Here is a 27,390-nt window from a genome sequence, read left to right on the forward strand (position 1 = left end):
TGCTCTGCTATGCCTGATTTCTCTGGTTGAGTTATTTTGTAGTGCCTTTCATGTTCTTTGACTCGTGTTTGGGCGCTGCGTTTGGTGGTCCCTATGTAGACTTGTCCACACTGCATGGTATACGGTAGACTCCTGCAGAGGTGAGAGGATCCCTCTTGTCCTTCGCTGACCGTAGCATTTGTTGGATTTTCTTTGTGGGTCTGTAGACAGTTTGTAGGTTGTGTTTCTTCATCAGTTTGCCTATGCAGTCAGTGGTTCCCTTGATGTATGGTAAGAACACCTTTCCTCTGGGTGGATCTTTGTCTTTACTTTCCTGGCTTGCTCTTGGCCTTACAGCTCTTCTGATGTCCATGGTGGAATATCCATTGGCCTGTAGAGCCCAGTTTAGGTAGTTTAGTTCACCTTGGAGGAGGTGAGGCTCGCAGATTCTTTGTGCATGGTCTGTCAGGGCTTTGATTGTGCTTCTTTTTTGACTTGGGTGATGGTTGGAGTTTTTATGAAGGTATCTATCTGTGTGTGTAGGTTTTCTGTAAACTGTGTGGCCCAATTGTTGATTGGGTTTGCGGATGACCAGAACTTCTAGAAATGGCAGTTTTCCTTCCTTTTCCTTTTCCATGGTGAATTGGATGTTTGGGTGGATGCTGTCGAGGTGGTCCAGGAACTTGCTGAGTTCCTCTTCCCCATGGCTCCAAATGGTAAAGGTGTCATCAACATATCTGAACCATACAGTTGGCTTTTTTGGTGCTGTTTCTAGGGCTTGTTTTTCAAAGTGTTCCATATAGAAATTTGCTACTACTGGGCTGAGAGGGCTCCCCATGGCCACTCCCTCTTTCTGTTCATAGAATCCATTGTCCCATTGAAAGTAGCTACCCTGTTTCCCTGAAAATAAGACATCCCCGAAAAATAAGACCTAGTAGAAGTTTTGCTGAATTGCTAAATATAAGACATCCCCCGAAAGTAAGACCTAGCAAAGGTTTTGTTTGGTAGCATGCCCAGCACCTGCCAAACAGAACACCAGAGCATGCAGGATTGGCAAATGTACATACCAGTTGTACATGGAAATAATGGTAGTAACAAGAAATTCTTGATAGGATTCACAGTTTGTCTGGTTATGCTGGTTTTGTGATGACAACTACTGTACAGTATATAATGTTCATTTTTTGTTCAACAATAAATGTGAATTCTTCTTCATGGAAAAATAAGACATCCGCAGAAAATAAGACCTAGCACATCTTTGGGAGCAAAAATTAATATAAGACGCTGTCTTATTTTCGGGGAAACACGGTAGTGGTGAGACAATGGTGAAACAGGGCTGTGATGTCTTCTGTGAAGTTTTGTTTGAATTAGTGTGAGGGTGTCAGTTACCGGGACCTTAGTAAATAGGGACACCACATCGAAGCTGATAAGGATGTCCTTGGTGCTTGGCTTGAGGTTGCTGATCTTTTATATGAAGTGTGTTGAGTCCTTGATATAGTGTGCAGTGAACCCAATATGGGTTTGTAGCTGTGTAGCCAGAAATTTTGCCAGGTTGTAAGTTGGCGATCCAATGGCACTCACAATAGGTCTGAGTGGGATGGCATCCTTGTGGATTTTTGGGAGTCCGTAAAGCCTGGGTGGGAGGGCTTCTGATTTGCACAGCTGTTGGCGTATGTCGAAGTTAATGGAGGAATTCTTGATCAGAGTGTTAGTTTTTCAGCAAAATCTCCATCTTACTTTCACATCCTTTCTTCACTTCTCCTACTTAAAAGAACACTACCATTTCCAGGCCCTCTTCTCTGGCCTCTCCTTGGCCTGAGAAGTGTTCACAAATATCATAGTGGTGTTGGTGACAGCCTGGAGGAAACTTAATCTCTATATTTATCCCTGTTTGGCCTCACAGGGTTTCTTCTTCCAGTGGCGAGCCACAACGTCAAGAGGATTCTTCTATCAGTATGGTTTTCAGGCAAACCACGGGAGACGACAACTCTTCCCTTCTCAATTCATTTCAACCACCCACATCAACATACAAAGAGATTCACTGTCCTTGCCTTGAGTGAAGATCAGGTCCCTTACAAAGGTGAGGGTACTGTTTTAAGCTGGCACATCTCCACAACAGACTGACAGACTTCATCAATGGCTTGTCCTACTACAGTACTTTAAGCAAGAATGACCAAGAAAATATACCTAGTCTCCACTTTTTTAAGTGATGGACTTTTCCACAAACAAGAAGGGCAGATTGATCCAGCAGTTTCTGAAAGTAGTACTCATGACACCAGCTCATTATGGCCCTCAATTGATCTAGGCAGATGGGAGAAGGCAGAACTTATCCAGTTTTTACTGGATAAAACTGAAGGCAGCCGGATTGTGTCTCCTCTCTTTCTCAGTTTGTAAAAGCCTAATAATACAAAAATGTTTTGATCTGTCAACTGAAGGAAAACAAGGGTGGTCCTCATTCTGGTTTTTCAGAAAGAGAATTCCAAAATCGGGGAACAGGTACTGAAAAGGCCCTCTTCCTTGTTCCCACCAAACAAACTTGAGAAGGTAGTGGCACAGAGTAAAAAATTCTACAGATTATAGAACTCAAATGAGCTTGTAAACCTGTGTACTCCCTATAATTAGTTGTGTACTCCCTATAGTCAGTTCCTGCTAACAATCTGGCTGTGTTATTTGGACCAACTGAGCTTTCTCAGCACCTTTCAAAAGCACCACCACATAGAGCTTATTACAACAATCCTAGCAGCATGTAACCAAGACAAGTTCAACTGTGGTCAGATCTAACGTCTTAAGGTTGCTGTGCTGGTTAACTATGCAAAAAACACACCTGGTCACTGCGGAAAGTTGGGTCTCCAGGCTCAAAGCTTAATCCCAAATTTGAGAACCCATGTAACCCAATCTGAATCCCTATTCCTAGATTTCTTTTGACTGACCAAGAGCACTTTTGTTCTATCTGGATTAAGCTTCAGTTTGTTTTCCATTACAGCTACAACATACTGGTTTAGCACAAGAGCAGTTTCCTTCAAATTAGAACATTTTTAGTGGCACCATCACAAGGAAAATGATGAAAAAGAGCTGGAGAAAAAGACTTTCTGCATTTTTTTGCTTCTGGTACAATTTTTTTCTGCTGAAGTAAGCCTCAGTTAAAACAATAAAAATATGACTTGATATTTCACTATATAGTACTTCTTCTACATGCCTGGAGCTTGGTAGAAGATTTCTAACTCTCTTGCTTCCTCCAACAAACCAATCATGTCAAACGTGAAAAAAATAAGATTCACTTATAGAGCAAATAAGATTCACCCATTGAGCATCACATAAACACAGAATTTATAAACATAGCAAGCTGCTGTATAAAGACTGAGATCATTGGTTCACCTAGTATCATCAACACTGACATGCTACGTATCAGGAAAAAACCTCTTCTAGTCGGCTTTGAGGTGAAAAAGACTGAACCTAACAAGCTCTATGAACCAAAAACAGTCACACTCCAAATGATTTGAAGTCTGTCTAGCCTAAAAGGTTAATCAGCTGCTTTAGAGCCCAATGATTAAATTTCCCAGGGTTACACACACACACACACACACACACACACGCACACACACACAGTAAAGTCAGGGGACGCTCCAAATAAGGGTACATAACAAAGCAAGGAAAAGAGTTTAACTACTTTGCTAATGCCACTTCCTCATCCTAAGTTATAGGAGCCCCCAATGGTGCAGTGGGTTAAACCCTTGTGCTGGTAGGACTGCTGACTTGAAGGCTGGGTTGCTGACTTGAAGGTTGCCGGTTCAAATCCAACCCAGGGAGAGTGCAGATGAGCTCCCTCTATCAGCTCGAGCTCCATGCAGGGTCATTAGAGAAGCCTCCCATAAGGATGGTAAAAACATTAAAACATCTGGGCATCCTCTGAGCAACGTCCTTGCAGACGGCCAATTCTCTCATACCAGAAATGACTTGCAGTTTCTCAAGTCACTCCTGACACTCACAAAAAATCCTAAATTATCAATTTATCCAAGAAAAGTTCAGGAAAAAACACTCTTTTGGTTTGGACCTCTTATATCTGTCAGTTGTTTAGCTACCATACTGAAGGTAACAAAGGCTAGGAAAGGAGGAAAAACAAGATAAAGATGACAAGTGGGAAACAACACTTCCCCAAAGTTATTTTCCAAATACCTGGTTTGTTTGGGAATGGGGGGAGGCACTCCATGGAGTCTAGGCGGCACCAAAGGGCAGGTTTTGGCAAATACCTGTGCCACAGAACATATGAGTTTTCAAAGCCAGATTTTCCATGCTGACTTGGTTCTGTGGCCCTATTATCTAGAAGCCAGACATTTGAGAAACAGGCAGCACATATATAGCAAACCTCCCCTCCTATTTCTAATGAAAAAATATAATATTGTTAGCATAGTGCCATAGGAAATCTCAGCCTTGGACCACATCATGCTCAGTGGCAATCTAAGATGGAAATTTTTGTCCAAAAGGGTTTTTCAAGTTCTTCCCCGGTCACTTTCAGTCATATTATGAGGCAGGTAAAGGCATGCTGAAAGTCAACAGGGAGTCAACATAGTGCAGTGGTTTGAGTGTTGGAATAGGATTCTGGGAGACTGGATATTGTGAAGGGAGGAGCTGTGCAAGCCTGATTGGTGCCAATAAATCATGTGTCAAGGAATGCTGTGAAGGGAGTCTACAAGAGAGAACATGGTATATCTTTTTTTACATAACATCTTTATCATCATGTTATACTTTTAAGGCACTTTAATTTATTGAGTTTTATCACGATGTAACTGTTGCGGATGAGGCTTATTTGTTTTTAAGTATTTATTTGTTTGGTTATATGTTCAAACGGATGTCTATTTTATGTATTGTTTGATTATGTATTTGGTTACTGCTTCTTATGGCATTGAAGATTTGACACTTTTTTTTGTCTGGAAATTGCCACGAATCCCCCTGGGCAGATAGGGTGGATTACAAATAAAGTTATTGTTATTATTTTCTATGATTTTTTTTCACCAGATCTATGAACCACAATGATGCCCTACTGAGTCCAATGGATCCCCTCTCCTACAGGCGTCCTACAGGCGTCCTATGGGTAAACTTCAGCCCTCCAGATGTTTTGGACTTCAACTCCCACAATTCCTAACAATCTACTGGCAAATTAATGCAGCTTGATACCACTTTATTTGTATTTATTTATTTATATCCCGCTTTATCTCTCCATACGAAGACTCAAAGCAGCTCACAATAAAAATATTCTAACTTAAAATATACAATAAAAAACAGCATATCATTATATATTATTATATAAGTAGCGTTATATTTAAATATTAGCATTATTATATTACAATACTATTATATATTTCTATATAATATTATTAGTATATTGTATTACATTATAATATTATTAATATAACATCTATATATATTATACTATTAGCATATCACAATATTAGTGTTATATATTATTATACTGTACTATACCACTAAATTGCAATATTATTAGTAATTAATATCCCCAATAATGTGGACAAGGTTTTTGTTCTATGGGTATATTCCAGTATTTTGGCATTTAGCTAATTTATTTAATCTATTGAAAACAGTGTTTTAAATGTATTTTTAACTGCTGTTTTAACTGTTTATTGTTTAATTTGTCTGTTTTTACGTTATTTTGTTTCCTTTTTATTAACTTATCATTTATTTCTATATATTATTTATTGTATGTATTATTTATTTATTTTAGTTATTTACAGCATTTATATTCCGCCCTTCTCATCCCAAAGGGGACTCAGGGCGGATCACATTACACATATAGGCAAACATTCAATGCCTTTTAACATAGAACAAAGACAAACAAACATAGGCTCCGAGGGGCCTCGAACTCATGACCTCCTGGTCAGAGTGATTCATTGCAGTTAATTGCAGCTGGCTTGCTCTCCCACCTGTGCCACAGCCCGGGCCTATGTATTTACTTATGCTGTGAGCCGCCCTAAATCCTTTCAAGTTAGGGCAAGATAGAAATAAAGATTATTATTATTATTACATGTAATATATAATGCAAGTTAAACGGCTGAACTGCTAAACTTGCTGACCAAAGGTCAGCAGTTTGAATCCAGGGAGCAGAGTGAGCTCCTGCTGTTAGCCCCAGCTTCTGTCAACCTAGCAGTTCGAAAACATGCAAATGTGAGTACATCAATAGGTAAGGTACCATTCTGGAGGGCAGGTAACGGCGCTTCATGCAGTCATGTCGGCCACATGACCTTGGAGGTGTCTACGGCTTAGAAATGGAGATGAGCACCAACCACCAGAGTCGGACACAAGTAGATTTAATGTCAGGGAAAAAACTTTACCTAAAAATGTATTATTAAATTGTACTATATTATTATACTACAATATATATAATGCAGGAGCCGACGGTGGCGCAGCGGGTTAAACCGCTGAGCTGCTGAAATTGCTGACTAAAAGGTTTGCAGTCCAAATCCGGGAGCGGGGTGAACTCCCACTGTCAGCCCCAGCTTCTGCCAACCTAGCAGTTCCAAAACATGCAAATGTGAGTAGATCAATAGGTACTGCTGTGGCGGGAAGGTAACGGCGCTCCATGCAGTCATGCTGGCCACATGACCTTGGAGGCGTCTACGGGCAAAGCTGACTCTTCGGCTTCGAAATGGAGATGAGCACCAACCCCCAGAGTCAGACATGACTAGACTTCATGTCACGGGAAAACTTTTAACTTTACCTACTTAATGAATTTACTGTACTTGTGAGCTGCCCTGAGTGCTTTCAAGATGGAGCAAGATAGAAATAAAGATTATTGTTATTACATGTAATATATAATATACAATTATTATATTATTATATATTATTAAATGTATTTATTATTATTTATTTACCCCATTTATATCCTGCCCTTCTCCACCCCAAAGGGGACTCAGTACTATATTATTATACCACAATATATATAATACACTACCAGTATATTATACTATTAAGATTATACGATTAGCTTTAGCTGCCTTGGCTCAACTATTAAAGTTGTAGTTTTACAAGATCCCTGCCAAAGAATGCTTGTGGCCCCACCAAACTACAAATCCCAGGCAGTTAGTTCAAAGTGGATTCCAACTGCATGGATTCTACAATGCAGATACAGCCCTTTCCTTCTCATACTCGGCGACCCCTTTGCTTCCTAGGCCAACAAAATTGCACTTCATAAAATGCACACTTGACAACAAACCAAAGCACCCCCCCCCCCCCGTCTTGAAAGCAGCTGGCTGGGCCTCTTCCTTGGCGGAGGGAGAGCAAGAAAGAGGTGGGGAGCAGAAAGGGGCGGAGCCACCGCTTCGACCCACTCATTCACTCACTCACCTGGGGAACCTGGCCTTCAGCTGCCTCAGGCCCAGCCTGGTGGGGGCCACCTGGGCCAGGAAAAGGGCCACCTCTCCGTACTGGGCTTTGCTCAGCGGCATGCCTGCCTGCCTGCCTTCCACAAGCGCAGCACAGGGAGGGAAGCACAAAGGCCCAACGACTACTGTCTTCACTTTCCCCCGCTGTTTACCTCACGGCGTGGAGGCCTAGATCGGCCAGGTTTTCGCTTCAGCCTAAGTAGCGGGGCAAAGCGTAGGAAGTAAAGGCATGTCTGTTTTGAAAAAAGGCCCTGCTCTCGGCTTCCCGCCCGCAGGAGGGGAAACCAGCGCCGCTCATGCGCCGCTCGGCGGCTCCGCCTTCGCCGTCGACACCGCGGAAGAAACGAAAGCCACGCTTTGGGCGGGAAAAGTCTCTGGACTTGAATGAATGGCGGGGCGGCCTTTTCGCCCCGCTTCCTTCAGCCCCCCTCTGCCACGGGACTATCCCAGCACCAGCGTCTCCCTCTCCATTCGCCATTTTGGGGGTTTGTTTTGCTCAAACGGAGTCTAAACCAGGCATGGGCAAATTTGGGCCCTCCAGGTGTTTTGGACTTCAACTCCCACAATTCCTAACAGCTTACCGTCTGTTACGAATTGTAGAAGTTGAAGTCCAAAACACCTGGAGGGCCCAAGTTTGCTCATGCCTGCTCTAAACAGAACTCCCTTCAGGCAAATCAGCAGTCCTAGAAGTTGTCGAAGGCTTTCATGGCCAGAATCACTGGGTTATTGTGAGTTTTCCGGGCTGTTGGCCATGTTCCAGAAGCATTCTCTCCTCACGTTTGGCCTGGATCTATGGCAGGCATTCTCAGAGGTTGTGAGGTCTGTTGGAAACTAGGCAAGGGAGGTTTATACAGGGTGTTTGAAAAAGAACTCCCTAATTTTAAGTATAAATACATTAAAACTAGGGAGCTCTTTTTCAAACACCCTGTATATCTGTAGAAGGCCCAGGGTCGGAGAAAGAGCTCTTTATTTGTTGGAGGCAAGTGTGAATGTTGCCATTGACCACCTTGAGCTTCACTGAGTGGCCTTGCAGCTTCAAAGCCTGGCTTGCCTGCAGGAAACCTTTGTTGGGAGGTGTTAGCTAGCCCTGATTGTTTCCTGTCTGGAATTCTCCAGGTTTTTGAGTGTTGCTCTTTATTTACCAAACACAGCATTGCCCGATAGCACGAATCAAGGAACATGAAAGGCACTGCAGACTGATTCATCCAGAGAAGTCAGCCATAGCAGAGCACTTGATAAACCAATGTCATGTGAAGGTAAAGGTTTTTTCACGGATATTAAGTGTAGTCGTGTTCAAATCTAGGGGTTGGTGCTCATCTCAATTTTTAAGCCAAAGAGCCGGTGTTGTCCATAGACATCTCCAAGGTCATGTGGCTGGCATGACTGCATGGAGCACCATTACCTTCCCGCCTGAGTGGTATCTATTGATCTACTCACATTTGCATGTTTTTGAACTACTAGGTTGGCAGAAGCTGAAGCTAACAGCGAGAGCTCAGCCCGCTCCCCAGATTCAAACTGCTGACCTTTTGGTCAGCAAGTTCAACAGCTCAGTGGTTTAACCCGCTGCGCTATTGCGGGTGCTCTCAGGACACAGCATATTATTTGAGAACACAGAAATGCTGGACCACTCCAACAACTATCATGCCATGCTTTGTGCTATCAACACAAAGAAGCCATTGAAATCCACAAGCCTGTGGACAATTTCAACAGAAAGGAAGAAACCATGAAAATGAACAAAATCTGGCTACCAGTACACATGTACTCAAAAGTCTTTCCAAAGAGTTCCTTTTTAGCTAATTGTTGTTCTACCTTCCCACACTCCCTTTGCCTTCTCTCTTCTTACTTGTTTTTTATAAAAAGAATCATCATGATTGCAAAGAAGATGAAGGAGGATGGAAATCATGCAGATGGAAACAAACACATCATCGCCCAAACACTAATCAAGGAATGTGAAAGGCACTGCAGACTAATCCAGGCAGAGAAGTCAGCCATAGCAGAGCACTTGATGAACCAACCTGGACACAGAATATTATTTGAGAACACAGAAATGCTGGTCCACTCTAAAAACTACCAATGTCATACTACACAGACAAGCCATTGAAATCCACAAGCATGTGGACAATTTCAACAGAAAGGAGGAAACCATGAAAATGAACAAAATCTGGCTACCAGTATTTTAAAAACTCTAAAATCAGGACAGTAACTAAAGAACACCACTCAAAAAACAGGAGAATTCCAGACAGGAAACAATCAGGCCCAGCTAACACCTACCAACACAGGATTTCCCCAGGCAAGAAGCAGCCAGGTTTTGAAACTGCAAGGCCATTCCATGCTAATCAAGCTGGCAAATTGCAACATTCACACTTGCCTCCAACAGACACGAGTTCTTTCTCCCACCCTGGACATTCCCTTTCAGTGTGAGAGAGAGTGGGGTAAAAATATACTAAATAAATAAACTACTTTCATGGTTGAAAAGAGGCAGAAATGTCTTGAAAGGAGGGAACTCTGAACGCAGGCCAGCAATCCTTTACTCCCATGGTTCCAGTTGAAAAGCAGGTGAAATGGGAACCATCAAAGTTTCCTGTCCTATTTCATTGCCCGTCCCGTCAGCCTCCTTTATCATTATGGGCAATGTTATCCCATGCAAAGAAGAGGTTTTAAACTGGTGCACTGTCTCCTTTATCAAAAAGGGTTTTGGGCAGGACAATTTTATCCCATGGAAAGGAGAGGTTTAAATTGGTGCACTGTCTCCTTTGTCATAAATGGTTTGTGGCAGGGAAATTTTATCCCATGGAAAGAAGAAGTTATAAACTGGTATCAGTCTCTTGGAGTGTGAATGTGATGGCGAGGCAGAATATGAAACAGGGATGCAGCAGCTAAAAAGCCAACAGGATTTTGGCCTGCATCAATAGGAGTATAGTGTCTAGATCCAGGGAAGTCATGCTACCCCTCTATTCTGCCTTGGTCAGACCACACCTGGAATACTGTGTCCAATTCTGGGCACCGCAGTTGAAGGGAGATGTTGACAAGCTGGAATATGTCCAGATTAGGGCAACTAAAATGATCAAGGGTATGGAGAGCAAGCCCTATGAGGAGCAGCTTAAAGAGCTGGGCATGTTTAGCCTACAGAAGAGAAAGCTGAGAGGAGACATGATGGCCATGTACAAATATGTGAGGGGAAGTCATAGGGAGGAGGGAGCAAGCTTGTTTTCTGCTGCCCTGGAGACTAGGACATGGAACAATGGCTTTAAACTACAAGAAAGGAGATTCTACCTGAACATCAGGAAGGACTTCCTTTAAAAAAATTATTTATGCTTTTATTAATACATTAAAAGTAGGGGAACAATGTGAGCAAGATAGACAAAGCCTGAAAGAGGAAAGTCAGAAGAATAGTCAAGAAGAGAGAGAGAAAAGAAAAAGGAGAGTTTTTATATATATTCACTAGCTGTGCCCGGCCACGCGTTGCTGTGGCGAAGAATGGTGGTATGGGAAATAAAGTATTGAGGAATTGGTGGTAGTTAAGGTAAAGGGTAAACGTTTTCCTCGGACATTAAGCCCAGTCATGTATGATTCTGGGGGTTGGTGCTCATCTCCATTTCTAAGCCGCAGAGCCGTCGTTGTCTGTAGACTCCTCCAAGGTCATGTGGGATGACTGCATGGAGCGGCGTTACCTTCCCACCGGAGCAGTACCTATTGATGCACTCACATTTACGTTTTTGAACTTCTGGGTTGGCAGAAGCTGGGGCTAACAGTGGGGGCTCTGTCAGTTCCCCCAATTCAAACCTGCGGCCTTTCGGTCCAGAAGTTCAGCAGCTCAGCGCTTTAACATGCTGTGCCATCAGGGGACATTATTTCCTAAAGGTTGTGAATATGCAATATTTCTGATTGTTTTGTTTTTTTTTTTGTCTGTTGGAGGCAAGTATGAATCCTGCAATTAGGAAAAATGATTAGGATGTAATGGCCTTGCAGATTTAAAGCCTAGCTGTTTCCTCCCTGAGTGATTTGTTTGTTGGGAGGTGTTAGCTGGCCCTGATTGTTTCCTGTCTGGAATTACCTTGTTTTCAGAGTGGTGTAGTTTGCTATATTTTATATGCTTCTACTGTCTGTGGCCCTGAGAAAACAGAGGATTGGCCAGACTTTGATGATGGGAATCCTTTGTTGGGAGGTGTTAGCTGGCCCTGATTGTTTTCTGTGTGGAATTCCCCTATTTTCAGAGTGTTGTTCTTTATTTAGTGTTCTGATTTTAGAGATTGTATTGTTCTGTTTTATTATACCACATTAATTTTTATATATTCTGATTTTAGTGTTTTTGAATATTTGGAGCCAGATTGTATTCATTTTCATGATTGACCGCAACACAATAATAATAATAATAATAATAATAATAATAATAATAGTAGTAGTAGTAATGATAGTAATGATAGTAATAATAATGACTTTGGTAATACATAGTGCTTCACTGCCTTCTCAGCTTCCTTGCTGGAAGAATCCTTTCTTGGGAGGTGTTAGGTGGCCCTGATTGTTTCCTTTGTGGAATTTCCAATTTCCTTGCTTTATTTACTTTCTTTATTTCTTTATTTCTTTATTACTGTCCTGGTTTTAGAGATTATATTGTTCTGCATTATTCTATCCTAGAAATTATTTCATATCAAAGTAGAATCTCACTTATCCAACATTCGCTTATACAATGTTCTGGATTATCCAACACAGTCTGCCTTTTCATAATCAATGTTTTTGTAGTCAGTGTTTCAAATTCATTGTGATATTTTACTGGTAAATTTGTAAATACAGTACAGTAGAGTCTCACTTATCCAACATAAGTGGGCTGGCAAAATGTTGGATAACCGAATATGTTGGATAATAAGGAGGCGTTAAGGAAAAGCCTATTAAATATCAAATTAGGTTATGATTTTACAAATGAAACACCAAAACATCATGTTAGACAACAAATTTGGCAGAAAAAGTAGTTCAATACGCAGTAATGTTGGATAAGTGAGACTCTACTGTAATTACTACATAGCATTACTGCGCATGGAACTACTTTTTCTGTCAAATTTGTTGTATAATATGATGTTTTGGTGCTTAATTTGTATAACGATTACCTAATTTGATGTTTAATCATCTTTTCCTGAATCCCTTCTTATTATCCAACATATTCACTTATCCTGCCGGCCTGTTTATGTTGGATAAGTGAGAGTCTACTGTATATTTCTAATCTTATATTATCTGCTCAGAACTGGATTATATGAGGCCCTTTCTTCACAGCTGTATAAAATGCACACTGAAGTGGATTATATGGCAGTGTGGAGTCAAGATAATCCAGTGCAAAGCAGATAATATCTATATATATAAAAGAGTGATGGCATCACGGCAATTCACAAAACAACAAAAGTACAGGCCCCCCAACCTCAAAATTTGACAACACAACCCATCATCCACGCCTCAAGGTTGATACAACAAAAAGAAAAGAAAAATAAAGTCCTAATTAGAGGGAGAGCAATAATTTTTTTTATCCAATTGCTGCCAGTTTAGAGGGCTAATCTCTGCCCACTTGGTTGCCTAGCAACCAGCCAAGGGACAGCCAGGTTTCAGTTAGGGGACAGGCAGATTTAGGCCTCACTTAGGCTTCTTCCACAGATTATCTAATTTGCACTGGATTATATGGCAGTGTAGACTCAAGGCCCTTCCACACAGCTATATAACCCATTTATAATCTTATATTATCTGCTTTGCACTGGATTATCTTGGCTCCACACTACCATATAATCCACTTCAGTGTGCATTTTATACAGCTGTGAAGAAGGGGCCTCAGATAATCCAGTTCTGAGCAGATAATATAAGATTAGAAATATACAGTAGAATCTCACTTATCCAACGTAAACAGGCCGGCAGGATAAGTGAATATGTTGGATAATAAGAAGGGATTCAGGAAAAGCCAATTAAACATCAAATTAGGTAATCGTTATACAAATTAAGCACCAAAACATCATATTATACAACAAATTTGACAGAAAAAGTAGTTGCATGCGCAGTAATGCTATGTAGTATTTACAGTAGAGTCTCACTTATCCAACACTCGCTTATCCAACGTTCTGGATTATCCAACGCATTTTTGTAGTCAATGCTTTCAATATATTGTGATATTTTGGTGCTAAATTCATAAATACAGTAATTACTATATAGCATTACTGTGTACTGAACTACTTTTTCTGACAAATTTGTTGTCTAACATGATGTTTTGGTGCTTAATTTGTAAAATCATAACTTAATTTGATGTTTAATAGGGTTATCCTTAATTCCTCATTATCCAACATATTCGCTTATCCAACGTTCTACCGGCCCGTTTATGTTGGATAAGTGAGACTCTACTGTACTGTATTTACAAATTTACCACTAAAATATCACAATGAATTTAAAACACTGACTACAAAAACATTGATTATGAAAAGGCAGACTGCGTTGGATAATCCAGAACATTGTATAAGCGAATGTTGGATAAGTGAGATTCTTCTTTAATATAAAATAATTACTGGGATAGAATAATGCAGAACAATATAATCTCTAAAACCAGGACAGTAAATAAACAGGGGAATTCCACACAGGAAACAATTAGGGCCAGCTAACACCTCCCAACAAAGTATTCCCATCATCAAAGTCTGGCAAATCCTGTTTTCTCAGGGCCACAGACAGTAGAAGCACATAAAATATCGCAAACAACATCACTCTGTAAACAAGGGTATTCCAGACAGGAAACAATCAGGGCCAGCTAACACCTCCCAACAAAGTATTCCCATCATCAAAGTCTGGAAAATCCTCTGTTTTCTCAGGGCCACAGACAGTAGAAGCACATAAAATATCGCAAACAACACCACTCTGAAAACAAGGGAATTCCAGACAGGAAACAATCAGGGCCAGCTAACACCTCCCAACAAAAAATTCACTCAGGGAGGAAAGAGCCAGGCTTTAAAGCTGCAAGGCCATTACATCCTAATCATTTTTCCTAATTGTAGCATTCATACTTGCCTCCAACAGACAAAAAAAACCAATCAGAAATATTGTATATTCACAACCTTTAGGAAATAATATCCCCTGATGGCGTAGCGTGTTAAAGCGCTGAGCTGCTGAACTTCTGGACTGAAAGGCCACAGGTTTGAATTGGGGGAGCGGAGAGAGCCCCCACTGTTAGCCCCAGCTTCTGCCAACCCAGAAGTTCGAAAACATACAAATGTGAGTGCATCAATAGGTACTGCTCCGGTGGGAAGGTAACGCCGCTCCATGTAGTCATCCCACGTGACCTTGGAGGAGTCTATGGACAACGCCGGCTCTTCGGCTTAGAAATGGAGATGAGCACCAACCTCCAGAGTAAGACACGACTGGACTTAATGTCTGGGGAAAACCTTTACCCTTTACCTTAACTACCACCAATTCCACAATACTTTATTTCCCATACCACCATACTTCGCCACAGCAACGCGTGGCCGGGCACAGCTAGTAAGATTATAAATGGGTTATATAACTGGGTGGAAGGGCCTTGAGTCTACACTGCCATATAATCCAGTGCAAATTAGATAATCTGTGGAAGAAGTCTAAGTGAGGCCTAAATTTGCCTGTCCCCTAACTGAAACCTGGCTGTCCCTTGGTTGCTAGGCAACGAAGTGGGCAGAGATTAGCCCTCTAAAGTGGCAGCAATTGGATAAAAACAATTATTGCTCTCCCTCTAATTAGGACTTTATTTTTCTTTTCTTTTTATTGTATCAACCTAGAGGCGTGGATGATGGGTTGTGTTGTCAAATTTCGAGGTTGGGGGGCCTGTAGTTTTGTTGTTTTGTCCACTGCCCTGATGCCATCACTCTTTTATATATATATATATATATATATATATATATATATATATATATATATGAAACAGTCCCCAGAAGAAGAAAAAAACCCATAGCATCCCCCAACAAAACGTATTTTGTAGCGTCTTCCAGATCTTCTGCGGGTGATCGCTTTGCAGCTCCAGGGATTCCTGCTTGAGACCAATTATCTGGTTCTATAGCAGTTTGGTTTCAAGGCTGGTCATGGCACTGAGACGGCTTTGGTTGCCTTGGTGGATGACCTCTGCAGAGAACTTGACAGCAGGAGTATGACCCTACAGGTTCTTTTGGACATTTCAGCAGCTTTTGATTCCATTGACCATGATTTCCTCCTGGGACAGCTTTCTGGAACGGGTATTGGGTGTGTTGCTTTGCAATGAGTCAGCTCCCTCTTGAAGGGCTGTTCCCAGTTAGTGAAGCTGGGAGATTCCTGCTCAGACCCCTGGCCATTGACCTTTGGGGTCCCGCAAGGTTCCATTCTATCTCCCATGCTTTTTAACATCTACATGAAGCAACTGGGTGAAGCCATCTGGCATTTTGGAGTTGGGTGCCATCTCTACACAGATGACACCCAACTCTACTACTCTATTCCACCAAATTCCAAGGAAGCCCCTCAAATCCTGGACCAGGATGGACTGGATAAGGGCCAACAAACTGAAGCTTAATCCTGACAAGACAGAGGTCCTCTAGTTTAGTTGTTTGGCCGATCGGGGCATAGGGTGGCAGCCTGTGCTCGATGGGGTCGCACTCCCCCTGAGGATGCAGGTCCGCAGTCTGGGGGTCCTCCTGGACTCAGCGCTGACACTTGATGCTCGGGCGTCGGCAGTGACCGGGAGGGCTTTTGCACAGTTAAAGCTTCTGCAGCAGCTGCGACCGTACCTTGTGAAGTCTGACTTGGCCAGGGCGGTCCACGTCTTAATTACCTCCAGACTGGATTACTGCAATGCAGTCTACATGGGGCTGCCCTTGAAGACAGTTTGTGTGATGTCTCATGGGCCTTGTAGTCCCGTTCCTAGTACTATTGTGGCAGACGAGGAGGAAAACATGGGATTTCCACCGGTTCAGCCAGAATCGGAGCCCCTGCACCTGGAGGATGTTTGCCCTCAAGAAGTCAGCCAAACAAGCCTTGGGCAGAATTCTCCCCCGTTCTCTCGAAAGGACAATTATAACAGAGATAGAGGAGCTAGGGAGGCGAATCGCCGGAGCGCCAGAATCGCAGCCAAACAATTAGCAGATTAGGTCTGCTTCCCTTGGGAAATTCTAAGGAGTCATGCATCTGGACAGAGTTGGGTTTCACTTCTAGTTCTCCAGGGAAAGTGTTCTTCTGGCGGGAAACGAGACCCTATTTAGGTGTTTTGCTGCGAAGGAAACCTTGCGGAGTCAACTCGTCAGCTTGAGGAGTGAGATCGTGTGTGGACTACGCAACTCCAGTTCCTTGTTTCCAGGACCAAGTTCCAAGCCTGCCTTGTTTCACGTTTGCCGCGGACCTCGCCACGGACCTTATTCTTGCTTCTTGTTTGCCTCGTATCAAGTCTTGTTTTACCAAGAATCTAGTTTGTTCTCCAGCCTTGTTGTCAAGCTTCAATGGACTAAAAGACCTTGTCATCTCCCCACACTATTGCTTGGCAAAGTGTGTGTTTCGGTTATTGGATTATAACTTTGGACTTTAATATCACATATTGGACATTATTTTCCTGGACTATATTTGACCTTTCCTGAAAGGTCTACTTCTGAACTATATTCTTCACTTGTTTTTATTGACTTTATATATTCCTATAATAAAGATATTAGATAGAATCCGGCCTCTGCGCATGGTTATTGGTGCTCCGTAGCCTGGGTCCTGACAGTTTGGAAACTACAGCCGGTACAAAGATCAGCTGCCAGATTAATAACGAGATAGCTACAGAGAGCGGTCAACCCTCCGGTTTAAGCAGCTCCAGTCGCTAATGATAAGTTTCCGGGCCCAATTCAAGGTGCAGGTTATCACCTACAAAGCCCTAAACAGTTTGGGACCTGCTTATCTCCACAATTGCCTCCTCCCCTATGAACCCACATTGGCCCTAAGATCTTCCGGAGAGGCCCTTCTCTTGGTCCCACTTCCGTCTCAAGCACAGTTGGTGGGGATGAGAGAGAGGGCCTTCTCGGTAGTGGCTCCCCGACTCTGGAACTCGCTCCCCAAGGAGATTAGACTGGCTCCTTTGTTGCCCACCTTCTACTGGAGTCTAAAAACATGGATGTTCCGGTGCACTTTTGAGTGAAGAGGCCACCAGCCATGTATCTTGTTTTCAAACTGTGCTGCACTTTTATATTGCCCCCCATTTTATAGGTTTTAGTGTTTTAACGCGTTCGGTTCCTTGTCCTCCCCCGCCCATCTCTATGGGACTTTACTCATGGACTTTACTCAGAGTTTTGCACTAATCACCCTCTGTACATAGCAATTGATGTCTAGGTTTTGTCATGTTATGTTGTTTTATAACTATGTTATATTGTGTTTTAAATGTATGGACTTTTTTCTTATGTAATTATTATTATTATTCTGACTTACATACAGTTTCAACTTAAGAAAAAAAATATCTTTTTTGTAACTTGGGGACTGCCTTTATAATATGAGTGTGAGGGATACAGTTGCATTTAGGGTTTTATAGAAATGTACTGCTTTTCATGATCTCGGTGATAATTTCAGTGTGTACTCTCCCTAGTATTTTTATTTTATACTTTCCAGTCATTTCCAGCTTATTGCAATCCTAAAGTGAACCTATCATAGGATTTTCTTGGTAAGATTTGTTTCTAAAGGAGTTTGCCTTTGTCTTCCTATGAGGTTGAGTGTCACTTGCTGAAGTTTACCCAGTGGGTTTCAAGACTGAGTGGGGATTCAAACGCTAGTCGCCAGAATCATAGTTCAATACTCAAACCACTATGCCACACTGGGGAAAAAATAGTGGGGCAAAAATTATAGGACCTTATAGCAAGTCCAAACACAGACCTGTCAGTCCTGGTAAATGGTCCTCCGCCAACTTGCAACTTCCTTTGTAGTGGATTTTAGAAATCCACAAGATGGACAGGGAACATCTGGTGGAAGTTTACTTTTTAAAAAAATTGTCTCCGAGATGTGCTGGAACTCATGTGCTCAAGCTAATATCTAAATGTACACATAAGCAGATTTTTTATTATCTTTCCTCACCATACTGTAAATTCAAGCTATGTTTAATTTCATAAAGATCATAATAAAGGAATGGTTGCAGAGAGTTCTCATTGTAATTGCTTTCCATTTGTGCTTCCATTTAGCCACCTGTGTATCTGTGGATCCATCTGTTTACAGCCCAGATCAGCAGTTTCGGGATTTTAAAATGTGCACATGTGCTGAAGTAGTCCACACAAGTATATATGAGCAAAGTTACATGTTTTCCTTGTCTGCAGGAATATACACCTTTTTTGGCTGGAATTGGGTTTTAAGCGCACCTTTTTAACACATGTTTTTCAGCTGTTAATCCGAATCAGCTCGCATTTTTGTGAAATGTCATTTAGCCATCCCCCCTTTTTATCTCGGTGTCTTCTGCATTTTAGGGTGTGTGTAGAAGAGCCCTGGCCTTCTCAATGTACAGTAGAGCCCCACTTATTCGTCCTTTGCTTATCTGACACTCTATTATCCAAGGTCCGGGGCACCCTCCCTCCCTCCCTTGCTTACCCCCTCCCTCCCTTGCGGCAGCCATTTCCCCCTGCTTTCTTGCTCACTCACTAGGCCATTGCTGCCGGGACCAGCATGGTGAGTGAGTGAGCAAGTGAGGGAGGGAGGGAGGGCCTTTGCCACCTGCCCTCACTCTTGCTCATTCACTCACTCACTGGGCTGGGTCCTTGTTCTACTGTTGCTCCTGGGAGCCGGCCCGGTGAGTGACCTAACGAGTGAAGGAGGGCAAGGGGAAGCAAAGGACACTGCCCCCGCTAGTTATCCTCTTCCTCCTCCTCTTCCTCCTCCTCGTCCTCCTCTTCTTCCGAGGGAGGAGGAGGAGGAGGGAGGAAAGGGATGCTCCTCTCCATGCCAAGCCTCGGGGTTCCTCCCTTGCTGCAAAGGGGGAAGCCCAAGGCTTGGCAGGGAGTGAAGCGTCCCTTTTCTCCCTTCCAAACCCTGGGCTTCTTCCTTTGCAGCGAAGAAGCCCAAGGCTTGGCAGGGAGAGAAGCGTCTCTTCCCTCCCTGTCATGCACCTGGCTTGGAGTGTGGAGAGGCTTGGATAATAGGGCCTCCCTATTATCCAACAGTTCTGGTTATTCATCATTCGGCCCGCCCCTTTATGACGGATAACCGGAACTCTACTGTACTAGCAGCCAAGTTAAGTTATTTCTTTTGTGTGCCATGGTTCACCAAGGGTATGAGATGTTTTTGTCGAAATACATTATGTTGGCTGGAAAGAAAAGTACCAGTGGCAAAATTAGTGTAGTATATTTGTTAGGATAGGTTTTTTTTTTAATCCAGCCTTGTTTTCTGGTGATTTTTTATATAAAAGAAAAGGCATATATGGCAAGTGACTGAAACCTCAGGAGAATGTTTATTTGGGCATATTGGTGACATTGTTTATAACTGTTTAGGTGGCAATGTAGCAAAATGCCCTGCAAGTGAAATTATTGGTGGTTTCGGCAGCAAAGTGAGGATGCAAAATGCCTCGTCCGGATTCATTAAGGTTAAAATAATTGAACGATCATTTTAATTACTTTTAAGAACTGGGAAGCTAAAATACTTAGTTTTTAAAAAGAAAATCACTGGCCACTTGAGAGGGCCTGTATTTGTAATTACGTTTTAAAAAGTAACTTTCCAACCTATCATATTGGAAAAAACTGGCATCATATATACATTTTCTCTCTCTTTTTGTCTCAGATGACTTTACTATACCTTTATATATTTATCCTCAGAGGTAAACATGCACAGAAATGACAAAAAAGCTTTTTAAAGCAGAAATAGATAGATTTCATGTTCTTTTGATCTGATTTTCTTTAATATTAGAAGATGGGACAGAAAAAAGTCGTTTTTGGTATGCTATCCATTAAAAAAACCCACAAGGGTATAATTTTCTTGGGCTATGGAAAGGATCATTTTACTCTTTCTTGCCAAAGATTAAAATTACCACATTTTCCTGAAATGGAGGTTTCTTAATAATTACCTGCTTCTTACTGCTACTTCTCTTTTAGAAACAAATAAATCATGCTCTTTTTAAAAGAAAAAATAGGACTTTTGTAGTTTTTGTTGCAGGATAATTTCTACTGAAAGTGATTTTTCTTCTTTTTCTTTTTAACAGCTAGTGCTGTTCACTTTTAAACTGTGGGATTCTCTTCATCTACTTGGCTTGAGTTTCAAAAAGTGCCCCCACAATGTTTCATATACAGCTAGAATACAGGAAACTATGTATGTCAAATTGCCAAACGAAAGCTGGATGTGGCCACATAATGTATTTATTAGAAGCTTTGTAAAATAATTTTTTATATTCTTTTAAAACTTTGTTTAGACCTGATTGTCATATCCCTTTTCATATAGTTTCGATGTGTATTCTTATTTATTTATTTATTTATTTACAGTATTTATATTCCGCCCTTCTCACCCCGAAGGGGACTCAGGGCGGATCACATTATAACACACATAGGGCAAACATTCAATGCCCATAAACACATCAAACAGAGACAGAGAGAGACACGCAGAGGCAAGTTAACCTTCTTCTGAGGGGATGTTCGATTCTGGCCACAGGGGGGAGCAGCTGCTTCATCATCCACACTGACGGCACTTCCTCATACCAGGTCGTAAATTAGTTAATCTTGCCTCCCCACTTTTTATAAGTGGTACCTTATCTCCTACTTGATAGATGCAACTATCTTTCGGGTTGCTAGGTCAGCAACGAGCAGGGGCTATTTTTTATTTTTAATTGACGGGTGCTCACCCCGCCACGGGCTGGCCTCGAACTCATGACCTCATGGTCAGAGTGATTTAAGGCAGCTGCTCAACAGCTGCGCCACAGCCCAGCCCACTATTCCCCGGAAAAAAATGCCTTGGTATATTTATTGGTTGTTCTAATGAATAATTGCATAACACGTTATGCCATCTTTTCTCTGAGCTTCAGGAACTCTTCCTGTTTTTGTTTTTGTTTTTTGTTTTTTTGTTTTTTGCCCATTTTATTTCCTTCTGATTTTAAACACTTTGTTTAAAAAGCTAATTTACAGAGATAAACAAATCTCAAGTCATATCTTATAGTTCCTTGTTGCCCAAAATCCAAAACCATAATTCTGTTAGCACAAATACCATATTGCCAATCTGAATAAAGGCAGCTTTTTGTCTTGACATCAGGTATAAGATACCCTGATAATAGTATAGAATTAAAAAAAATGAAAATGAGAGTAAAATGGTTGGAGTGTTGAAATTTTGTATGTTATCACCCTAAATTAGATTCACATGCCCCCCCCCCCAATTTTATGAAGTGGACTGTAGTCTAAAATATGTGAACCCTAATCCTACAGTTCTCAAAGGACCGTAATGCACCCTATAGCAATTTATTTGTACTCTTGACCATGTGACAGAATTCAGTGAATGTTTACAGTGATATAAGCATACTGAAATGATGTAAATGTGTTTGATTTGTAGCTCACGCCACTGCTTTTCATTCTAGATGCTTTAGCTCAGCGTATTGCTTGAAATCTACTTTCCTACTTACCATCTCAGTTTCTTAACACAAAATGTTGGTATGCTTCCAGTTAGCATAGTAATAACTATCTGTAACTGGTCTAATAAACACCTCCCCAGGATATAGTTATTACCTCGTAAACAACAAGCCCTTGCAATTTATCATTTAATTGCCATCCATCTGTAGTAAGAAGGCAATTGTATTATTTGACATCTTTAGTTCTATAGCATGGGGGGGGGGACGGGCACAGAAAGTAACTGTTAATAAGTTCCATCAAATGGATCATACATTATTATTAAATGTTAACTGGTTTTTCATTGACAGCTAATGCACCTTCTTATTTTGCTTTTGAGATTATATAATTACTTTGTATCAGAATAAAGAGAAGTCTACACCAAAGATGGAACAATAGTATGGAGCACAATGTCAACACAAAGAGGCAGCTATTCTTTATTCAAAGCCAATAGTTTTTACACAAACAGAAATAATTAAGACTAATCTAATCATGCACTGTATTAACATATCCATTATATCAGCCTTCTTCAAATATAGATATTTTATTCCAGCCTGAATCAATTTTTGAAGTCATTGTATTGATACATTATATTCCATACAAAGGCTATTCTTTTGCAATTGGCTAAATGTAAAAGGGATCTTGTCCCCCTTTAATATGTAGCTGTGTTTCCCCCTTTAACATAGGTATTTGTAGAGAAAATTATATAGGATTATATAATACGGTGCAACAACCCTCCATATTCTGAACAAGACTTTGGCTTGTGTAAGAAGCATGTCTAAAATGTAAAAGGCATCAGAACCAAAGTTATATATGGCTGTGCATTTAAATTAGGATAAAATCTTTCTCCAAGGTTTACATGTATAAGGGCAAAGCTGGCGAAGTATGACTTATCACCAGTCTTCCTGCACTGAGTAAAGTTAATAACTGCAGTGCATCCCAGCTTATCATTACTGCCTTCACCTGTACAATATGAGAATAAATATCCAGACACCTGAATTAAGACATGAGGACGCTTTGCACTACTGAAATGGTACTACAATGACATTCAGGCACAATCTTTAGAGTTTATAGCAGCATCAGAGACTCTTCATTGGGCTCACAGTCATTTGGCTTCTCCTTTTCATAACTGTCTCTTGTAATAGCTTTTTTATATGGTCAGTATGTATAAAAAGATACTCCATTTGGTAACTTTCTTTTTCCTTTGATCTCCAATCTTCTCGTTTAGCACATAATTCAAATAATTTTTATCTGGTAGCTTTGTGTGTGTGTGAGTTTTGACAATCCAGTATTTGAATCACAATCAGATCTACTATGAAGCTCAGTGAGGTGACTGTTTTAGGAAGCAAATGCTTGTGGGCAGCAACAGTCGCCTTTTGCTCTTTCTTGTGAACCCCTCTGATGGAAATTTTTATATGACACATAGAATAAGAGGACGAAACATCTTGGTTTTTTTTTAACTCAAGAAGCAGTCAAAAAAGGAAGATTGTACAAGTCTCAATTCTACTGCTAGTCCCAACTAGAGTAGACTATTGAATCAATTGGATTTGCCAAGGTGTTGATTTACTATTCCAGCATTTGTTTCAGACAATTTACTCTAGATGGGACTAGCAACTGGATTTATCGCATGAACCTAAATTGAATTGCTAGTTCTAACTAGAGCGGACCCACAGAATCTATCAGAACTTGATAAGTCAAGATGTATATAAATTCCAATCATTCCGTAGATCTAATTAGGATTAACCATTGGATTTAGGCCATACTCTTCTGTACAGGTTAATGACCAAGTTGAAATCTGCTTAGCTTTGATAAATCTAGAGCATCTGGTATTCACAGGCCATATTCACTTGACATGAAAGCTATGTATCTTGTAAAGATTATGCACTTAGTGCTCTTGAACGTTAGCAAAGGACACTTTGAAAGCAGCATTAGTAAACACTGAAACACATTTTTACAGCAGAGTCAGAAACCAGTTATTTAAAAAAATTGTCTCTGTACAATCTTTTTCACAACTGTTATAAAAACAATGAATATAAAGAAATCCAGTAATTAAATGATATCTTTGATGAGATAAACTGTTCAAACTATTAAATTTGATGGAGACCAATGATAATAACAGCTTTAGAAAGAAAGGCTTTACATACTTTTTCACTTAAAAGAGGTAGTAAGACTTTTGTCTCGCAGAGAGTAGTTTTTCATGTCAAATATATCCTACCTCTGTAGATTAATGGAAATGGTTTTCTCCCTCCTCAATTTTTATAATAAGAAAAAACTTCTGAATTTGCATAGGGTAAAAATGACTACTGAATTTCAGAGATGAATGGGCATTTTTCCTACATTCCTTACACACCACACAATTGTTGCACTGTGATACCCTTTTACCTTCTGTGATGGTGTCTTATGGAATCTTGGAATATGTAGTGTAGGATGAGAAATTTAGAATATTTTTCATTTCCATTTCCAGAAGTTTTCACCAACAGGGCCAATGATGACAGAATCTAGGGGTTGAGGTCCAAAACATCTGGAGGCCCAAATGTTGAGAATGACTGCCTCACTGTGAATTACGGTATTATATATGCTTGAAAAGTATTATAGACTGTAATTGCATAGAGTGGAAAGGCCCAAAGGTTCAGATTTCTAGAATTCACCAGATGGTTAGCAAGAATGTAATCTAAACATCTTCTAAAACTATTTTGCTTAGAATTTCTCCTCTCTCGCTTTTTTTTTTAATGAGGAGTCTGCACTGTGAAATGAATGAAAATAATGGCAGTAAAATGAAAATGGTGTCAGTTTGGTTAATTTTGACCCTTTTTACACTGCCGTATAATCCAGTTTATCAAAGCAGATAATCCACATCAACTGTTTTGAACTGGATTATAAGAGTCCACACTGCTATATAATCCAGTTCAAAATAGATCATCAGGATTTTATATGGCAGTGTAGATGGGCCTTTGAAAAATCATTCTGAAACAAATCTTTGCCATTTTTAAAATCCTATTTGTATACAGTAGTCTGTCTTGCTCATGCTAAGACACATCTACAATGACCACTTAAGTCAGTGATTCCCCCGGTGGGTGCTGGAGCAATCCAGGGGGCGGTGATGGCACCTTTTAGGACACGGGGACGGGGCCAGAGGAGGGGCGGGGCCTCTTCCCAAGTGCCGGAGACAGAGCTGATCACCTGAGGCGCCTGTTAGGACACATAGGGGGCGGAGTTAGAGGAGTGGGCGTGGCTTCTTCCCAAGAGCCCGAGACAGGGCTGAGGATCTATGCCTCTTCTGAGGTGCTTGTTGGGGCAGAGGGCGGAGCTAGGGAAGGGGGCGGGGCCTCCTTCCAAGAGCCCAAGACAGGGCTGAGCCTCTATACCTCTCCTGAGAGGCTTTTTAGGACTAAAGGGTGGGGGTAGGGGTGGGGGCGGGGCCCCTTCCCAAGAGCGTGAGACAGGGCTGAGCCTCTGTATACCTCCCCTGGGGCACTTGTTAGAACACGGGGGCAGAGTATAGAGGTTCAGCCCCATCAGGCTCTTGGGAAGAGGCCCCGCCCCCTCCTCTTGCCCCGACCTCTGTATCCTGGCAGGTGCCGCAGGACAGGGATAGAAGCTCAACCCTGCCTCAGAGCTCGTAACTTAACCTATCCCAGTCCTAGCCACCCATTTGTGGCCCCGCCTACCTCCCATTGCAGTCCTGCATCTTGGACTAGGGGAGAGGCTCAGTTCCACCCTTTTGAGCAGGAGCCACGCCCACTCCTTTAAGCCACGCCCCTCTGAGTCATATATTTTTCTGGAAAGGGGGCGGCAGGCCAAATAAGTTTGGGAACCACTGACATAAGTCTATGTGTAAGTCTGAGTCCCCCTGGGGGAGAAGAGCGGTATATAAATAAATAAATAAATAATTTGATCAGCCCCACAGTGGCTAAATACCACTCAGGACTGTGGTCCCTTCTACACTGCCTTATAATCCGTATTATTAAAGCAGATAATCCACACTATCTGCTTTGAACTGGAATATAAGAGTTTACACTGCCATATAATCCAGTTCAAAGCAGATAATCTGGATTTTATATGGCAGTGTAAAAGGGGCCTTATCCGGATTAAACTAATTTAAGGGAAAATCCAAATCCTGAACCCAAACTCTGTAGTCCTCCGAGTTAGCTGGATTGGTTCAGCAGCAGCTATCATGACACCCATCCAATATACCCTGGACTCAGGAGGTTTGGCTGGGAAATGGGATTCCCTGCCACCACCAAGGAGTTTCATGAAGTCTAGTTTGGGCCAGCAAGTGATCTCAATCCTGCTTGAAGGGTCAGTGTAGAAAGGCCCCTATTCTGACATGTTAACCAGTGTACTACATTGGCAATCTATTGTGGGGGGTTTTCAACACTTTTAAGGGCCCAACATTGTAACTAACCATTTTTCTGTTTCTGTTTGTCAGAGAATTTAGAAATTCTGGATGCTCCATTAAGAGTGAAAGCTACAAGACATTATTTTATTACAATTCTGTGTCAAATAACCTTCTAATCTCTCTCTCTATAAATAAAATAGTATACAAAATTCCTATTTTGTCCCCCAAACAACTTATCACATAGGTATAGGTCATTTATGACAAATTGTCCAATCAATGGGGATTTAAACTCTTCCCTAAAACCCCATGGTTTTTAATAAATCATTTTATAAATCATTTTTTATTTTTTGAAATTTAATTTGGTAGTGTCATTTAAGCAGACCAAAGAACAGCAAGAATCAGAAAAGGAAGTTGCACAAAAGGGAAGAAAATGTGGTGCAATAAAACATAAAGAATATCCATTGGCTAATTCAAAATACAACATAATGTTAGAAAATATATAAACCAATAAGGAACCTAAAATATAAATTGGACTAGCATATATTTATGGCAATACTGCTTTATGAGTGTAGACACTTATAATGCGGAGATGAGAAGTTAACATTTCTACCAGAAATAGCACTTTGTAATATGGGTCAACCATGCCCTTGAGCTCATGAGAAACTTTATTTGTAACAAGTACATTCTATACCAGTTAGTAACCTTTGGGGATAGTGATATGTTTCTACACCTTTGCTAGCTACAATTTAGCTGCAGCCAAAAACTGGGAAATTAATTTTCTACTGAGTGCAAGCATTGCCTCTGAATCAAAGCCATAGAAGAATATTTCTCCAAGATCAAAAGGAATTCTAGAGCTACTCATTCTTTTGATACAAGCCACGATTTCCAGAGTTTTTGCAGTTTCAGACAAGAAACCATACTATGTATGGAAAAATGCAATCAAACCTGAACATAACCACACCGAAACAAGTTTATCTCACCAGCCTGACTACTTGAGATTATTTCCCTAATGTCATATAGCTGCTTTATCTGTTCCTGCTATATATTTTTCTAGGACTGAATTGTAGCAATTGTAAGATTTCTGGCAGTAAATACTGTCCTTAAAAAACCATCTTATTGTCCAAAAGTCTAGAAGGAGTTTAAATTAAGTTGG

The 27,390-nt window shown here is 41.1% G+C and overlaps 1 protein-coding gene across 3 annotated transcripts in view; it reads right to left on the reverse strand.

Moving 5' to 3' along the window:
* Nucleotides 1-7,700, reverse strand: part of cdin1 (CDAN1 interacting nuclease 1) — a 188,205-nt gene extending 180,505 nt beyond the window's left edge. For 2 of the 3 annotated variants that reach the window (XM_016991603.2, XM_016991601.2), the window contains exon 1: nt 7,523-7,700. Coding sequence is in view for 1 of the 3 variants with exons in the window: in XM_003214492.4 (XP_003214540.2) it covers nt 7,333-7,433 (101 nt within the window). In the remaining 2 variants the exon portion in view is untranslated. Of the gene's footprint in view, nt 1-7,332 lie in introns of all 3 variants that reach the window. The other variant, XM_003214492.4, reaches the window with a different exon arrangement.
* Nucleotides 7,701-27,390: the final 19,690 nt, after the last annotated feature.

The sequence above is a fragment of the Anolis carolinensis genome, chromosome 1 (genome assembly GCF_035594765.1).
Source record: "Anolis carolinensis isolate JA03-04 chromosome 1, rAnoCar3.1.pri, whole genome shotgun sequence".
NCBI lineage: Eukaryota > Metazoa > Chordata > Lepidosauria > Squamata > Dactyloidae > Anolis > Anolis carolinensis.